This window comes from Geotrypetes seraphini, chromosome 8 (assembly GCF_902459505.1).
Source record: "Geotrypetes seraphini chromosome 8, aGeoSer1.1, whole genome shotgun sequence".
Lineage (NCBI taxonomy): Eukaryota > Metazoa > Chordata > Amphibia > Gymnophiona > Dermophiidae > Geotrypetes > Geotrypetes seraphini.
The window spans coordinates 21,316,387-21,328,999 of record NC_047091.1 but is presented as its reverse complement, the minus strand read 5'-3'; the positions used below and the strand labels follow the sequence as shown (position 1 = coordinate 21,328,999).

General features: G+C 47.0%; 1 protein-coding gene across 2 annotated transcripts in view; it reads left to right on the top strand.

Moving 5' to 3' along the window:
• The window catches only part of AGO3 (argonaute RISC catalytic component 3), a 125,829-nt gene that overhangs the window by 77,000 nt on the left and 36,216 nt on the right, over window positions 1-12,613 (top strand). For both annotated transcript variants that reach the window (XM_033956433.1, XM_033956431.1), the window contains exons 7-12: window positions 196-283; window positions 442-589; window positions 1,626-1,745; window positions 11,229-11,351; window positions 11,503-11,636; window positions 11,824-12,008. In XM_033956433.1, the coding sequence (XP_033812324.1) occupies window positions 196-283; window positions 442-589; window positions 1,626-1,745; window positions 11,229-11,351; window positions 11,503-11,636; window positions 11,824-12,008 (798 nt within the window). The remainder of the gene's footprint in view (window positions 1-195; window positions 284-441; window positions 590-1,625; window positions 1,746-11,228; window positions 11,352-11,502; window positions 11,637-11,823; window positions 12,009-12,613) is intronic.

The window sequence follows — 12,613 nt, the reverse complement described above, 5'->3', positions numbered from 1 at the left end:
GGCAAATAAAATAAATAGAAGTATCTTAAAAGGTGTGAACTAAAGCCTAAAAAAACCACTGCTCTTTTTTTGCATGAGAGGAAGAAAATGGGGATAGAAATGTACAAGAACACTAGTGAAAATATATTCAGAGATGATTCTTTGTTAAGGTTTATAAGCAAACTGAAAAGTGTATTTGTCGCATTTTTACTGTAGGTCTGAAGGTTGAAGTGACTCACTGTGGAACGATGAGAAGAAAATACCGTGTTTGTAATGTAACGAGGAGACCTGCCAGCCATCAAACGTAAGAAACCCTACTATGTTGCCCACTATAGATTATATGGTAGCTTGTCTTTTGGGATTCAATGCCTTCTGTTTGTGCTTCTGCTATGAATCGTATCCAGTTTTTAGGTGACTTGTCTATACTCATCATATTTGGTAAAATTCATTTTTTTTCTTCAGTTTTCCTTTACAGTTGGAGAATGGACAAACTGTAGAAAGAACAGTAGCACAGTACTTTAGAGAAAAGTACAACCTGCAGCTGAAGTATCCTCACCTTCCTTGTTTACAAGTGGGACAGGAGCAAAAACACACTTACCTGCCTCTAGAAGTAAATGAACCAACGCTTGCAAAGCAGTGTCACTCATTTCTTTCCTTTTTGTAACAAAGTTTGATGAGTACCTTAGTATAGTAATTCAGATTTTGGACTATCCAGGGATTTGGCAGCAGGAGAACCTGGATTTCGGATATCTATTTTGTGAGATCAAGATCTATTGAAATAATACAGCTGACAGATGAAAATGGGCTTCATTCATTTCTTTGTCCCTATTAGCCTTTTTAGTCTAGTCCATGGTTCTGAAACTTGGTCCTGGGGGCTCCCCAGCCGGTCAGGCTTTCAGGATATCCACAATGAATATTCATGAGAGAGATTTGCATGCAGATGAATAGTCATTATGGATATCCTGAAAACCTGACTGGGTGGGTGCCTCTAGGACCAGGTTTGGGACTCGCTGGTCTAGTCTTAAAGAAAACCTTAAGGTCAGTAAAAATGATCAGCATTTGAATCTTCCTAATTACAGCTTTGTGTTCTGAATTTTGGTGCCAGGCTCAATTTTGAGTTCATAACCTACTTTGAAAGACGTGGGTTGGGAGTTCTGGGGAAAGAAGACCTTATGTTATTATTTAGTAGGTGGCCAAAAGTAGCCATGAACCTTGTACTCACAGATACTTTTGATATTGGCAGTACAGGGGTAAACGTGAACTAGATTATGAAGGGGGAACATGAGGAAAAAAATCTTTAAATGTGACTTTTATGGATTTCCTTGTCTGAACAAAATCTCCAGTTGTCCATCTGTGGTTATTTAACATGCAACAAGTTTCAACAGGACAGCTTTATTTTTTTCTTATGAATCCAGTATAAAATGTATCTTAATATTTGATTGATATATATATATATATATATATATATATATATATATATATATATATATATATATATATATATTTTTTTTTTTAACAATTTAACCCCATGCTAATTTTACACAGCTCTACTTCCCATCTGGAAAGCAAGCAATGCTGTTATTTTTCGAATGATGCCAAATGTGAATCTTCTTGTTTAACACGCTTTGTCATCTTTTTGTCTGTAGGTGTGTAACATTGTGGCAGGCCAACGATGTATCAAAAAGCTGACAGATAATCAGACGTCCACCATGATAAAAGCAACTGCAAGATCTGCCCCAGATAGGCAAGAGGAGATCAGCAGGCTGGTGAGTTTCCAAAATACTTTACTTAAACTTTGGCAAATGATATGCAAGCTGTACAAACTGGCTGAGAAAGTGTGGGGCTAGTGAAGTGACCTGAAATGCTCCATTCTTGAAGATTAAGAGTGTACAATTCCTAATAGGGCCTAAGAGGGACTTCCCCCTACTGTACTGCACCAGAGCAGTGCTTCTGAACCCTGTCTAGGAAGCACACCTAGCCAGGTGTGTTTTCAAAACTGCCACAATGAATATGCATGAGAGAGATTTGCATGTGCTGGAAACTAATTAAAAGCAAATATATCTGATGCATATTCATTGTGATAATCCTGAAAACTTGACTGGTTAGCCATGTCTCCAGGACTGGTCTGAGAAGCAGTGCACGACCGATGTCTCTCTCAAAGTATATTCTAAGAGTTGTGCAAGAAGTACTTATAGAATTGCTTGCTTGTCACACATCCTTCAGTGATGTCTGGCGTGTGCAGTTTGAAATGCTTCTAAAATGTACAATATTCACAGAGGATAAGTTGGGTATATAGAAACATGACAGCAGATAAAGACCAAACGGCCCATTTGCAGCATCCACTATCTCCTTCTTTCCCTATTGGCTAAGGCTTTTAACATTTGCATCTCCTCTTCCTATAGGCTAAGGCTCTTTACACCTGCATTGTGAGGTCATAGAGCTTTATAGTTATAGAAACATAGAAACATGATGGCAGATAAAGACCAAATAGCCCATCCAGTCTTCCCATCCACTATCTCCTCCTCTCCCTATTGGCTAAGCCTCTTTACACCTGCATTGTGAGGTCATAGAGCATTATTGTTATAAGCAAAGGCTATTAACACTTGCATTGTGAGGTCATGGAGCATTATGGTTATAGAAACATAGAAGCATAAAGGCAGATAAAGGCCAAGTGGCCCATCCAGTCAGTCTGCCCATCCACAACATCCACTATCTCCTCTCCCTAACAGATCCCATGTGCCTGTCCCACGTTTTCTTGAATTCAAACACAGCCTTTTTTCTCCACCACCTCTACTGGGAAGACTGTTCCACGCATCTACCACCTTTTCTATAATAAAGTATTTCCTTAAATTACTCCTGAGCCTATATAATCCTTACAAGTCAAGTTGTAGTTTTGGTTTTTCTTGATATACTGTTTTTCAAACCATTATCAAAGTGGGTCACACTGAAATTAATAAATCAAAAGAATAAGGAGTAAAACCAAAATGAGGTAGGGATGATCCAATTTGATACAATAACAGCACAAGGCGGCAGGGACTAAGATTTGTGTGAAAATATAAGTGAAACAATATAGCTTTGTTATCTTCCTACTGAACACCAAATGCTTGTGAAATTGTTTTCAAGCCATCAGCTCTCAAGGCCAAAGGCAAAGAATTCCACAATTGAGGTGCTGGATAACTAAAAGCAGAACATTGAGTAGCAACTAGACCAGGGTCTCTCAAACTATGTGCCATAAAGAGATTCCATGCATTAAAAAATAGTCATGAGCCAGAGGATTCCGACAAATGGGATTACATTGTCCTTTTATCCTTGGATTTGCTTTGGATATCAGGAAAAGCAGCAGTACACACCCTTTTCTTTTTCTCTCCCTGCTGTTGGTTTTCTTTTTTTTTATAAATCTTTATTCATTTTATATTTTACATCAAGTGTTCAGAAAATAACATCATAAAACACTAAAACATCACTTGAAATTCCACAACATTTTCCATAAATAAGAGTTATCCCCCTCCCACCCCCATGCTAATAACAAATAAACTATATAATAAAATACAGTATAATCTGTCTATCTCTTCATATCAAATGATGAAAATCACAACCTCCCCCCCACCCTCTAAAAATCATTTATGCTATACAGGGAAAAATGATAATACTTTATTAATGGCCCCCACACATCCTTAAATTTATTGAAAGATCCTTTTTGAACAGCTAACGCTCTTTCCATTTTATACAAGTGACACACTGAATTCCACCAAAAACTATAATTCAATCTTTTCCAATCCTTCCAATTATACGTGATTTGTTGAATGGCAACTCCTGTTAAAATCATTAAAAGTTTGTTATTATTGGAAGAAATTTGGCATTTGACTCTCATCGACATGCTAAATAAAACTGTGTCATACGACAATGCCATTCTTATGCTGTTGGTGTTCTATTTAATAGGGCTGAGAAGGGTCTTGCATGATGATGTCTGAGCAGGAAATCTTGCCTATACCATAAAAAAATGTGTTCATCAAAATGATGGAGGGATATGGCACAGAACAACTTGAATGCTACTTACAACATTCCAATATCCTCCACCCTTCACAATCAGGATTCAGGAAAAATCAAAGAATTGCTAAGCAAGGGTCACAGTGCAATCATAATCCAATTTGACCTAAGCAGCGCATTCGACCTAGTAGACATCGATCAAATATCCGAGATTATCCCAGGACAAGCAGGCATGATATTCTCACATGTGGGTGACGTCATCTACGGAGCACCGATGCGGAAGCATTTTCAAGCAAACTTGATTGAAGATTTAAGTTTGCTCCACGCATGCGTGCCTTCCTGCTCCACTAGGGGGCGCATCCCCTCGTGGTCTCCAGTTCAAAATTTTCCGCTGAGCCTAGAAGTCGTGTTTTTTCAGGCTCTGCCCCAACTGCCTTCTAGCACCGCAATTTTTTCTTGTTTTTCTCAATTTAGTCGCTGTGCGCGAGTTTTTTCTTGTTTCAACTGTTCCTGCTTCGTTTTTCACCGACCCGGAGGCTTCCAGGTCCCCGTGGCCGCGTGGCTATTCGAGCCGCGGCCAGTTTCGATTCTATGTCCCGGCCTTTGACCGGCTTTAAAAAGTGCTCCCGGTGCGAGCGGCTTCTTTCCATCACAGACCCGCATCGCCGGTGCATCCTCTGCCTGGGGGCCGCTCATCCAACCGACTCCTGCCCCCAGTGCGCTACTTTCCAGAACCGGGCACTCCGTCGAAGGAAAGCCCGCATGGCGGATCTTTTCGCCCCGGACCAACCCTCTACCTCGGCCCCGAATACCTCGGCATCGCCTCGAGACTCGAACCCGAAGCCCTCGGGACAACAGAAAACCTCGGCTCCGGGTAAGTCCCCTCTTCCCTCTTCAGGTTCTGTACCAGCAAAGAAACCGACCTCGGGGACACCGGCGACGCATGGCGGAAGTCCCATGCTTACAGCCCCGGCGAAGCCCTCCAAGCCTTCGGGCCGTGCCTCCACCACACGGGAATACTCTGATACGAGGTCGCCCCCGGTGGAGTGCACCGAGGCAGTGGACATGCCCTCGATGCTGTCCTTGCCCGTTTTCCAGGACCTACTCCGAGCGATGATCTCGTCGGAGCTGTCCGCTGCAATGGCCCATTTGCAATTGGCCTCGACCTCGACCCCGCATGTGCCAGACCAGCCTGAGCCTCGCGTCGAGCCACCTCGAAGAAAAGCGCGCAAGCTTCGCCGCATTCCATCCTCCTCGGACTCCTCACCGAGGCACCCGAGGCGCTTTCCCTCCACAGACCGCCGCGGTGCAAAACGTCGTGCTAAAACGACAGAAACCTCGAACCGCCGTACCTCCAAGAAGGCCCGGGGTTCGCCCACTCTACGAGGCCGTTCACCTACACCTCGTACGGGACCGCTAAGGGTGGCTGAGTTATCACTCTCCAACCCGTGCATCCTCCGAACCCCCCCTCGGACCGGGACTCCGACCCGAGGCCGCAGGTTTTCACCGAGGGAGTCCGGGTCGAGGTCACCGATTCGACATCGATTGGTACCTCGAACCCCGACATCGTCTCTGAGGGGCTCCTCGAGACGTCAGAGATCTACGACCCCGGAACACTTCCACAGTACTTCCCCGGTCTCGGAGCGTGGATCGGAGCAGGAACCTTGATATTCGAGGGAAGCCTCCCCATCCTTCTCCACCCGACGGAGGTCTCGTTCACCGACCCCGCACGGGGCCTCGGGAACACCTCGCCCATCCTTCACTCGCTTTGTCCAGGACATGGGCCACGCCTTGGACTTAGACCTCCAGTCCGACTCCAGATACTCTAAGGAATACCTAGCGGAGCTGGATATGCCATCCCTGCCCAGAGAGTCCCTCCGCTTACCGCCTAACCCGGTACTCCAACAGGCCTTCTTCAGGAACCTGGAGACCCCCTACATGGTCACAGCCGTACCCTCCAAAATGGAGGCCAAGTACCGCACAGTACCCTACCCGGGATTCGAACAACCACAGCTCTCCCACCAGTCGCTGCTAGTAGAATCCTCCTTGAAAAAGGCCCACCTATCCAGGGTCTCAGCCGCGGTCCCCCCAGGCCGAGAAGGCCGAACCCTAGACAAGTTCGGCAGGAGACTATATCAAAATGCCATGATGGCCTCTAGGGTGCAAAGCTACACTTTCACCTTCACATCCTACCTCAAACACCTCATTGGACTATTGAGAGCCTTTGAGACTGACCTACTGGCCTCCATCTATTCCACGCGGCCTACGATGGCTTCGAACTCTCCTCCAGAGAGGCAGCCTTTGCTATCGCCATGTGCCGACTAGCTTGGCTGCGCCTGGTCGACATGGACCCCAACTTACAGGACCGGTTGGCTAACCTACCCTGCGTGGGAAAAGAACTGTTCGATGACACGATCGAGGCGGCTACAAAACGCCTCTCCGAACACGAACGCTCGTTTGCCTCCCTCGTCCGGCAAAAATCTAAACCGCCCGCGCCCAGGCCATTCAGGGCCCCTCCACGCCGCTACCTACAAAAATCCACCCCTCCCTTCTCACGGCCTCCACCCAGGCATCCGCAAGCCCATCACCGGGCCATGCCCAAGTCCTAACCGCCTGCGACTTCCAAACCATCCCCGTCCTTTTGACGGGATTCGCGGAAGGGGGCAGGCCCCCTCCGCCATAGTCCCAGGCCTCCTTCCCATCGAGGGCCGCCTCAAAGCCTTTTACCCTCGCTGGGAACAAGTCACGTCGGACGCATGGGTCCTTGGCGTGATCTCATCAGGATACTCTCTCAACTTTCGGGCCATTCCTCCAGACAACCCCCCAAGGAATTGCCCTCCCAACCGGACGCAGCTACCCCTACTCCTCTCTGAGGCTCGAGACCTGCTTCGCCTCAGGGCAGTGGAGTAGGTTCCCCCCGACCAACGGGGGAAGGGCTTCTACTCCCGTTACTTCCTGGTACCGAAAAATACGGGAGACCTACGCCCAATATTAGACATGAGACGCCTCAACAAATTTCTAGTACGGGAAAAATTTCGGATGCTTTCCCTACCGACCCTCTACCCCCTGATCGACGAGGGCGACTGGCTCTGCTCCCTCGATCTGAAGGAGGCGTACACACATGTCCCAGTACACCCCGCTCACCGCAAGTTCTTGCGTTTTCAGGTAAGGGACTGGCACCTACAATACCGAGTCCTCCCCTTCGGCCTAGCATCATCACCTCGGGTCTTCACCAAGTGCCTCGTGGTGGTCGCAGCAACCTTATGCTCCCAGGGCCTCCAGGTATTCCCCTACCTGGACGACTGGCTGATCAAAGCCCCGTCCAGGGAAGGGGTTATCTCAGCGACCCAACAGACTATTACCTATCTACAAAGTCTGGGGTTCGAAATAAACTTCCCAAAATCCCAACTACGCCCCTCGCAGTCCTTACAGTTCATCGGGGCCATGCAGGATACGGTTCGCCTCCGTTCCTTCCTCCCCCCTCCGCGCCTAGAGGCGTTAGTAAGTCTGAGTCGAAGGATCTCTCTGCTGACCTCGGTATCAGCTCGACAGATGATGACTCTCCTAGGCCACATGGCCTCCACCGTCCATGTCACACCCTTCGCCCGCCTCCATCTGAGAATCCCTCAATGGACCCTGGCCTCTCAATGGCGTCAAGACCGGGACCCGATCGACCGTCCCGTGACAGTGACTCCTTCCTTGCAAAGATCGCTCCGCTGGTGGGCCGACTCTTCAAATCTTTCCAAAGGTTTACTCTTCCTCGCCCCTCATCACAGCAAGGTACTCACCACGGACTCATCAGAGTACGCTTGGGGAGCCCACCTGGACGGCCTACGCACACAGGGGATGTGGTCAGCGGAAGACCGCCGCTGTCACATCAACGTGCTAGAGCTCCGGGCCATCTATCTCGCAGCTGTAGCCTTTCAACATCTTCTCCACGACCGGGTGGTCCTCATCCGAACCGTCAACCAGGTAGCAATGTACTATGTAAACAAACAAGGAGGAACAGGGTTTTGGTCCCTCTGTCGGGAAGCCCTGCGCCTCTGGAAATGGGCAATCTCCAACAACACCTTCCTTCGAGCGGTGTACATACAAGGAGAACAAAACTGTCTGGCGGACAGACTCAGCCGCCTCCTCCAGCCACACGAGTGGTCACTGCACTCTCAAACCCTACGACAAGTGTTCAAACAGTGGGGGACACCTCAAATAGATCTGTTCACATCCCCCCACAATCACAAACTGCCCCTCTTCTGCTCCCGGATGTACTCCCCGGACCGGCTCGAGGCCGACGCCTTTCTCCTCGACTGGGAGGGAAGGTTCCTGTACGCGTTCCCGCCGTTTCCTCTGATCCTGCGGACGCTTGTCCACCTGAAAACAGTACAAGCCACCCTGATCCTGATTGCTCCTCGCTGGCCACGCCAGCCTTGGTTTTCCCTTTTACTTCAACTCAGTGTCAGAGATCCACTGCCTCTGCCTCAGTTTCCCTCTCTACTATCACAGGGTCAGGGTTCGCTGTTACATCCCAATCTTCAATCTCTTCATCTGAATGCTTGGTTTCTTTTCCCCTGACTTCTCTCCCCGTGTCTCAATCAGTCAAGGAGATATTGGAGGCCTCTAGAAAGACCTCAACGAGAACCTGCTACTCCCAAAAGTGGACCAGATTCTCAGCCTGGTGCTCCTCTCACAGCCAGGACCCGGTGTCGGTCCCCGTCCCCCTGGTCCTTGACTATTTACTTCAATTATCTCACTCCGGCCTAAAGACCAACTCCATTCGAGTACACCTCAGTGCGATTGCAGCCTTCCATCAGCCCCTGGAAGGGAAAGCCCTCTCGCTCCACCCCCTAGTCTCTCGCTTCATGAAGAGTCTTCTGAATGTCCACCCTCCTCTCAAACCTCCTCCGGTGGTTTGGGACCTTAACGTGGTTCTGGCTCAACTAATGAAACCTCCATTTGAGCCCCTAGACAAATGCCATCCAAAATTCCTCACTTGGAAGGTGATTTTCCTGCTTGCGCTCACTTCCGCTCGGCGGGTTAGTGAGCTACAAGCTCTAGTGGCGGACCCATCCTTCACGGTATTCCATCACGACAAGGTGGTACTCCGCACTCATCCAAAGTTCTTGCCTAAAGTAGTGTCTGATTTTCATCTCAATCAGTCCATTGTCTTACCTGTGTTTTTTCCCAAGCCCCACTCTCATCCCGGAGAGGTGGCGCTCCACACTCTTGACTGTAAGAGAGCGTTGGCCTTCTACCTCCAACGCACTCAACCACACCGGAAAGTCCCACAATTGTTTTTGTCCTTCGACCCAAACCGGTTAGGTCACCCAGTCTCCAAGCGCACCTTGTCCAACTGGTTGGCCAATTGCATCTCCTTCTGCTACGCTTAGGCTGGTCTCGCACTGCATGGTCGAGTAACGGGACACAAGGTCCGAGCGATGGCAGCCTCCGTAGCGTTCCTCAGGTCCACACCTATTGAGGAAATCTGCAAGGCTGCCACGTGGTCTTCGGTTCATACTTTCACCTCCTATTACTGTCTGGACTCACTGTCCAGGAGCGATGGCCGGTTCGGCCAATCGGTTTTGCGAAATCTATTTGCTTAAATTGCCAACTTCCCTCCATCCCTTTTCAGTTAGCTTGGAGGTCACCCACATGTGAGAATATCATGCCTGCTTGTCCTGGGATAAAGCACAGTTACTTACCGTAACAGGTGTTATCCAGGGACAGCAGGCATATATTCTCACAACCCGCCCACCTCCCCGAGGTTGGCTTCTTTGCTAGTTAAGTGAACTGGAGACCACGAGGGGATGCGCCCCCTAGTGGAGCAGGAAGGCACGCATGCGTGGAGCAGCAGAGCAAACTTAAATCTTCAATCAAGTTTGCTTGAAAATGCTTCCGCATCGGGGCTCCGTAGATGACGTCACCCACATGTGAGAATATATGCCTGCAGTCCCTGGATAACACCTGTTACGGTAAGTAACTGTGCTTTTTCAGTTATTTTGGATTTAGCATCCCATCCTCTCCTGGTTTTAAGGCTTACTAACTAGAGAATGACATGGTGACAAAATTCATCACCGTTCCCGTCCCTGCGGATAACCGCAGGAAACCATCTTCATGTCATTCTTTAAGGAGAGAGGGAAGAATCAGAGTATAATTGGCCACAACCACTGACCCGCAAGCTTTGCTTTGAAGAATGCTGGTGTAGAAGGACTGAGGTTGAAATAGACACTAGAAAATGACATTGGATTATTTCCCACGGTTATCCATGGGGACGGGAACGGTGATGAATTTTGTCACCGTGTCATTCTCTATTCCTAACTACACGGCACTAAGCAGTATGTCAAAATGGTGAACTTTTTGATAACTGGCACCCTCCTAGCGGAGTCCCTCAAGAATCTCCTCTTTCATCATCAGTGTTCAGCCTCCTAATGCAATCCTTGATAACCAACCTAGATCTTGCACAAATAAAACATTTCACCTATGCAGATGACATAATGATCATCCTACCTGTAACAGATGCACTAATCAATACCCTCACCGCTGTCAAAAAATGTGTCCACATCATAGAAAACTGGACCTCGACCCACCTCCTGAAACTAAATAAAAACAAAACCAAATTCCTTTGGCTAGGACTCTCAACTGACCCACAAGGATCACAACAGACAACTCAGACGTTCCATTAGAATGACAATCCTGATTCTTAGGAATAGAAATTGATAACCACCTGTGTATGAAGAGCCACATACAATCAATAACAAAACAGTCTTTCCTTGTAATGAGAAGCTAAGATCCATCAGAAAATACTTAGAAACTGAGGCTTTCAGAATAATAGTGCAATCCCTAATCCTATCTCTACTGATCCACTGCAATGTAACACTAGCTCTCTAAAATACTGATATTATGTCTATAACTAGTTGAAAAGAATCAGACTGTTATCGAAACATGGACTATGTAGGGTCCCATTACCTGTCAAAAGGTGGTCTATTTGAGCGCAACAAATTGTTTATTGTAATAAACACTGCCTGCATCTTGTACAGAGGTCTGCAGTTTTCTGTTCTGTCTTGGATTCACTGTGCCCTTGTTGGATTTTGTCCGACCTCTGTTCACGCAGGCAGCCTTGTTTTGCTCCTGGGCTACACATTTCATCATTGTACTCCATAATCCATGCTTTTACTGTCCTTGACACATGCTGCTTAAAGGAGGATGGCTTCCACAGGAGATTCCTAGTTGGAGTAATTGAACATACATATTTATGGTTTTCTTTGTAGGTCAGAAGTGCAAATTATGATGCAGATCCATTTGTTCAAGAGTTTCAGTTTAAAGTCCGAGATGAGATGGCTCATGTAACGGGAAGAGTTCTTCCGGCTCCTATGTTACAGTATGGAGGACGGGTAGAAAACTTTTCATATTTCATTTACTGGCAATTTTTAATTAGTTTTTTGAATTTCTGCTATTGTTTTCATCCTGCCTTGCTGAGTAACTCTCACGTATGTTTACTGGGTTTCTTTTTCTTGTACAGTAACAATTTCCTTCTTTCTGCAGAACCGCACAGTAGCAACCCCCAGCCATGGGGTCTGGGATATGCGAGGGAAACAGTTCCACACAGGTGTGGAGATAAAAATGTGGGCCATCGCTTGTTTTGCTACACAAAGGCAGTGCAGGGAAGAGATCCTAAAGTAAGACTCCTTGGAATTTGCTTAGACTCGACTGAAGCACTTTCTGCTCAGTGAAAATGCATATGTAAATGTACAAATTATTGTGTTGCATGTTACCTTTTTTGTTCCTTACCTATTTCCATGGCTGCAGTACTTGCTAACGCAAAATAATGCAGTTAAGACAAATTTCAGTATTTTTATTCATTAGGAGCTTCACAGACCAGCTGCGTAAGATCTCTAAGGACGCAGGGATGCCGATCCAGGGCCAACCGTGTTTCTGTAAATATGCACAGGGTGCAGACAGCGTGGAACCCATGTTCCGTCACCTGAAGAACACCTACTCAGGGCTTCAGCTAATCATCGTTATCCTGCCAGGGAAAACACCTGTTTATGGTAAGGGAATATTTCAGGAGTGTGACTGCATACATCTTTATCCTGTATAAATTCAGGAAGAGTAATCCTCAAGAATTCTACCAGTGCTTAATTATGTAGTGTGACTGCTCTGACTTTATTTGAATGAGATATTAGTGTTTCTCTGAGGGCAAACAGTGCCTGCAAGTACTCATGTATGGGTGATGTCATTTGGCAGAGTTTGGACTAGAGAATGACACAGTGACAAAATTCATCACCGTTCCCGTCCCCACGGATAACCGCGGGAAACCATTTTCATGTCATTCTTTAAGGAGAGAGGGAAGAATCAGAGTATGAATAGCCAAAACCACTGACCCGCAAGCTTTGCTTTGAAGAATGCTGGTGTAGAAGGACCGAGGTTGAAATAGACACTAGGAAATGACATGGGATTATTTCCCACGGTTATCCGCAGGGACGGAAACGGTGATGAATTTTGTCACCGTGTCATTCTCTAGTTTGGACCAAGAGAGGTACTGTCAAACTCTAATATTTTCTCACAGTAAAACTCCCTCGGCATACTGGCTTCATTGCAGGTATTCTACATTTTTCACAAATATTCTAGTCTTTGGCAGCTAGAAGTTTTAACC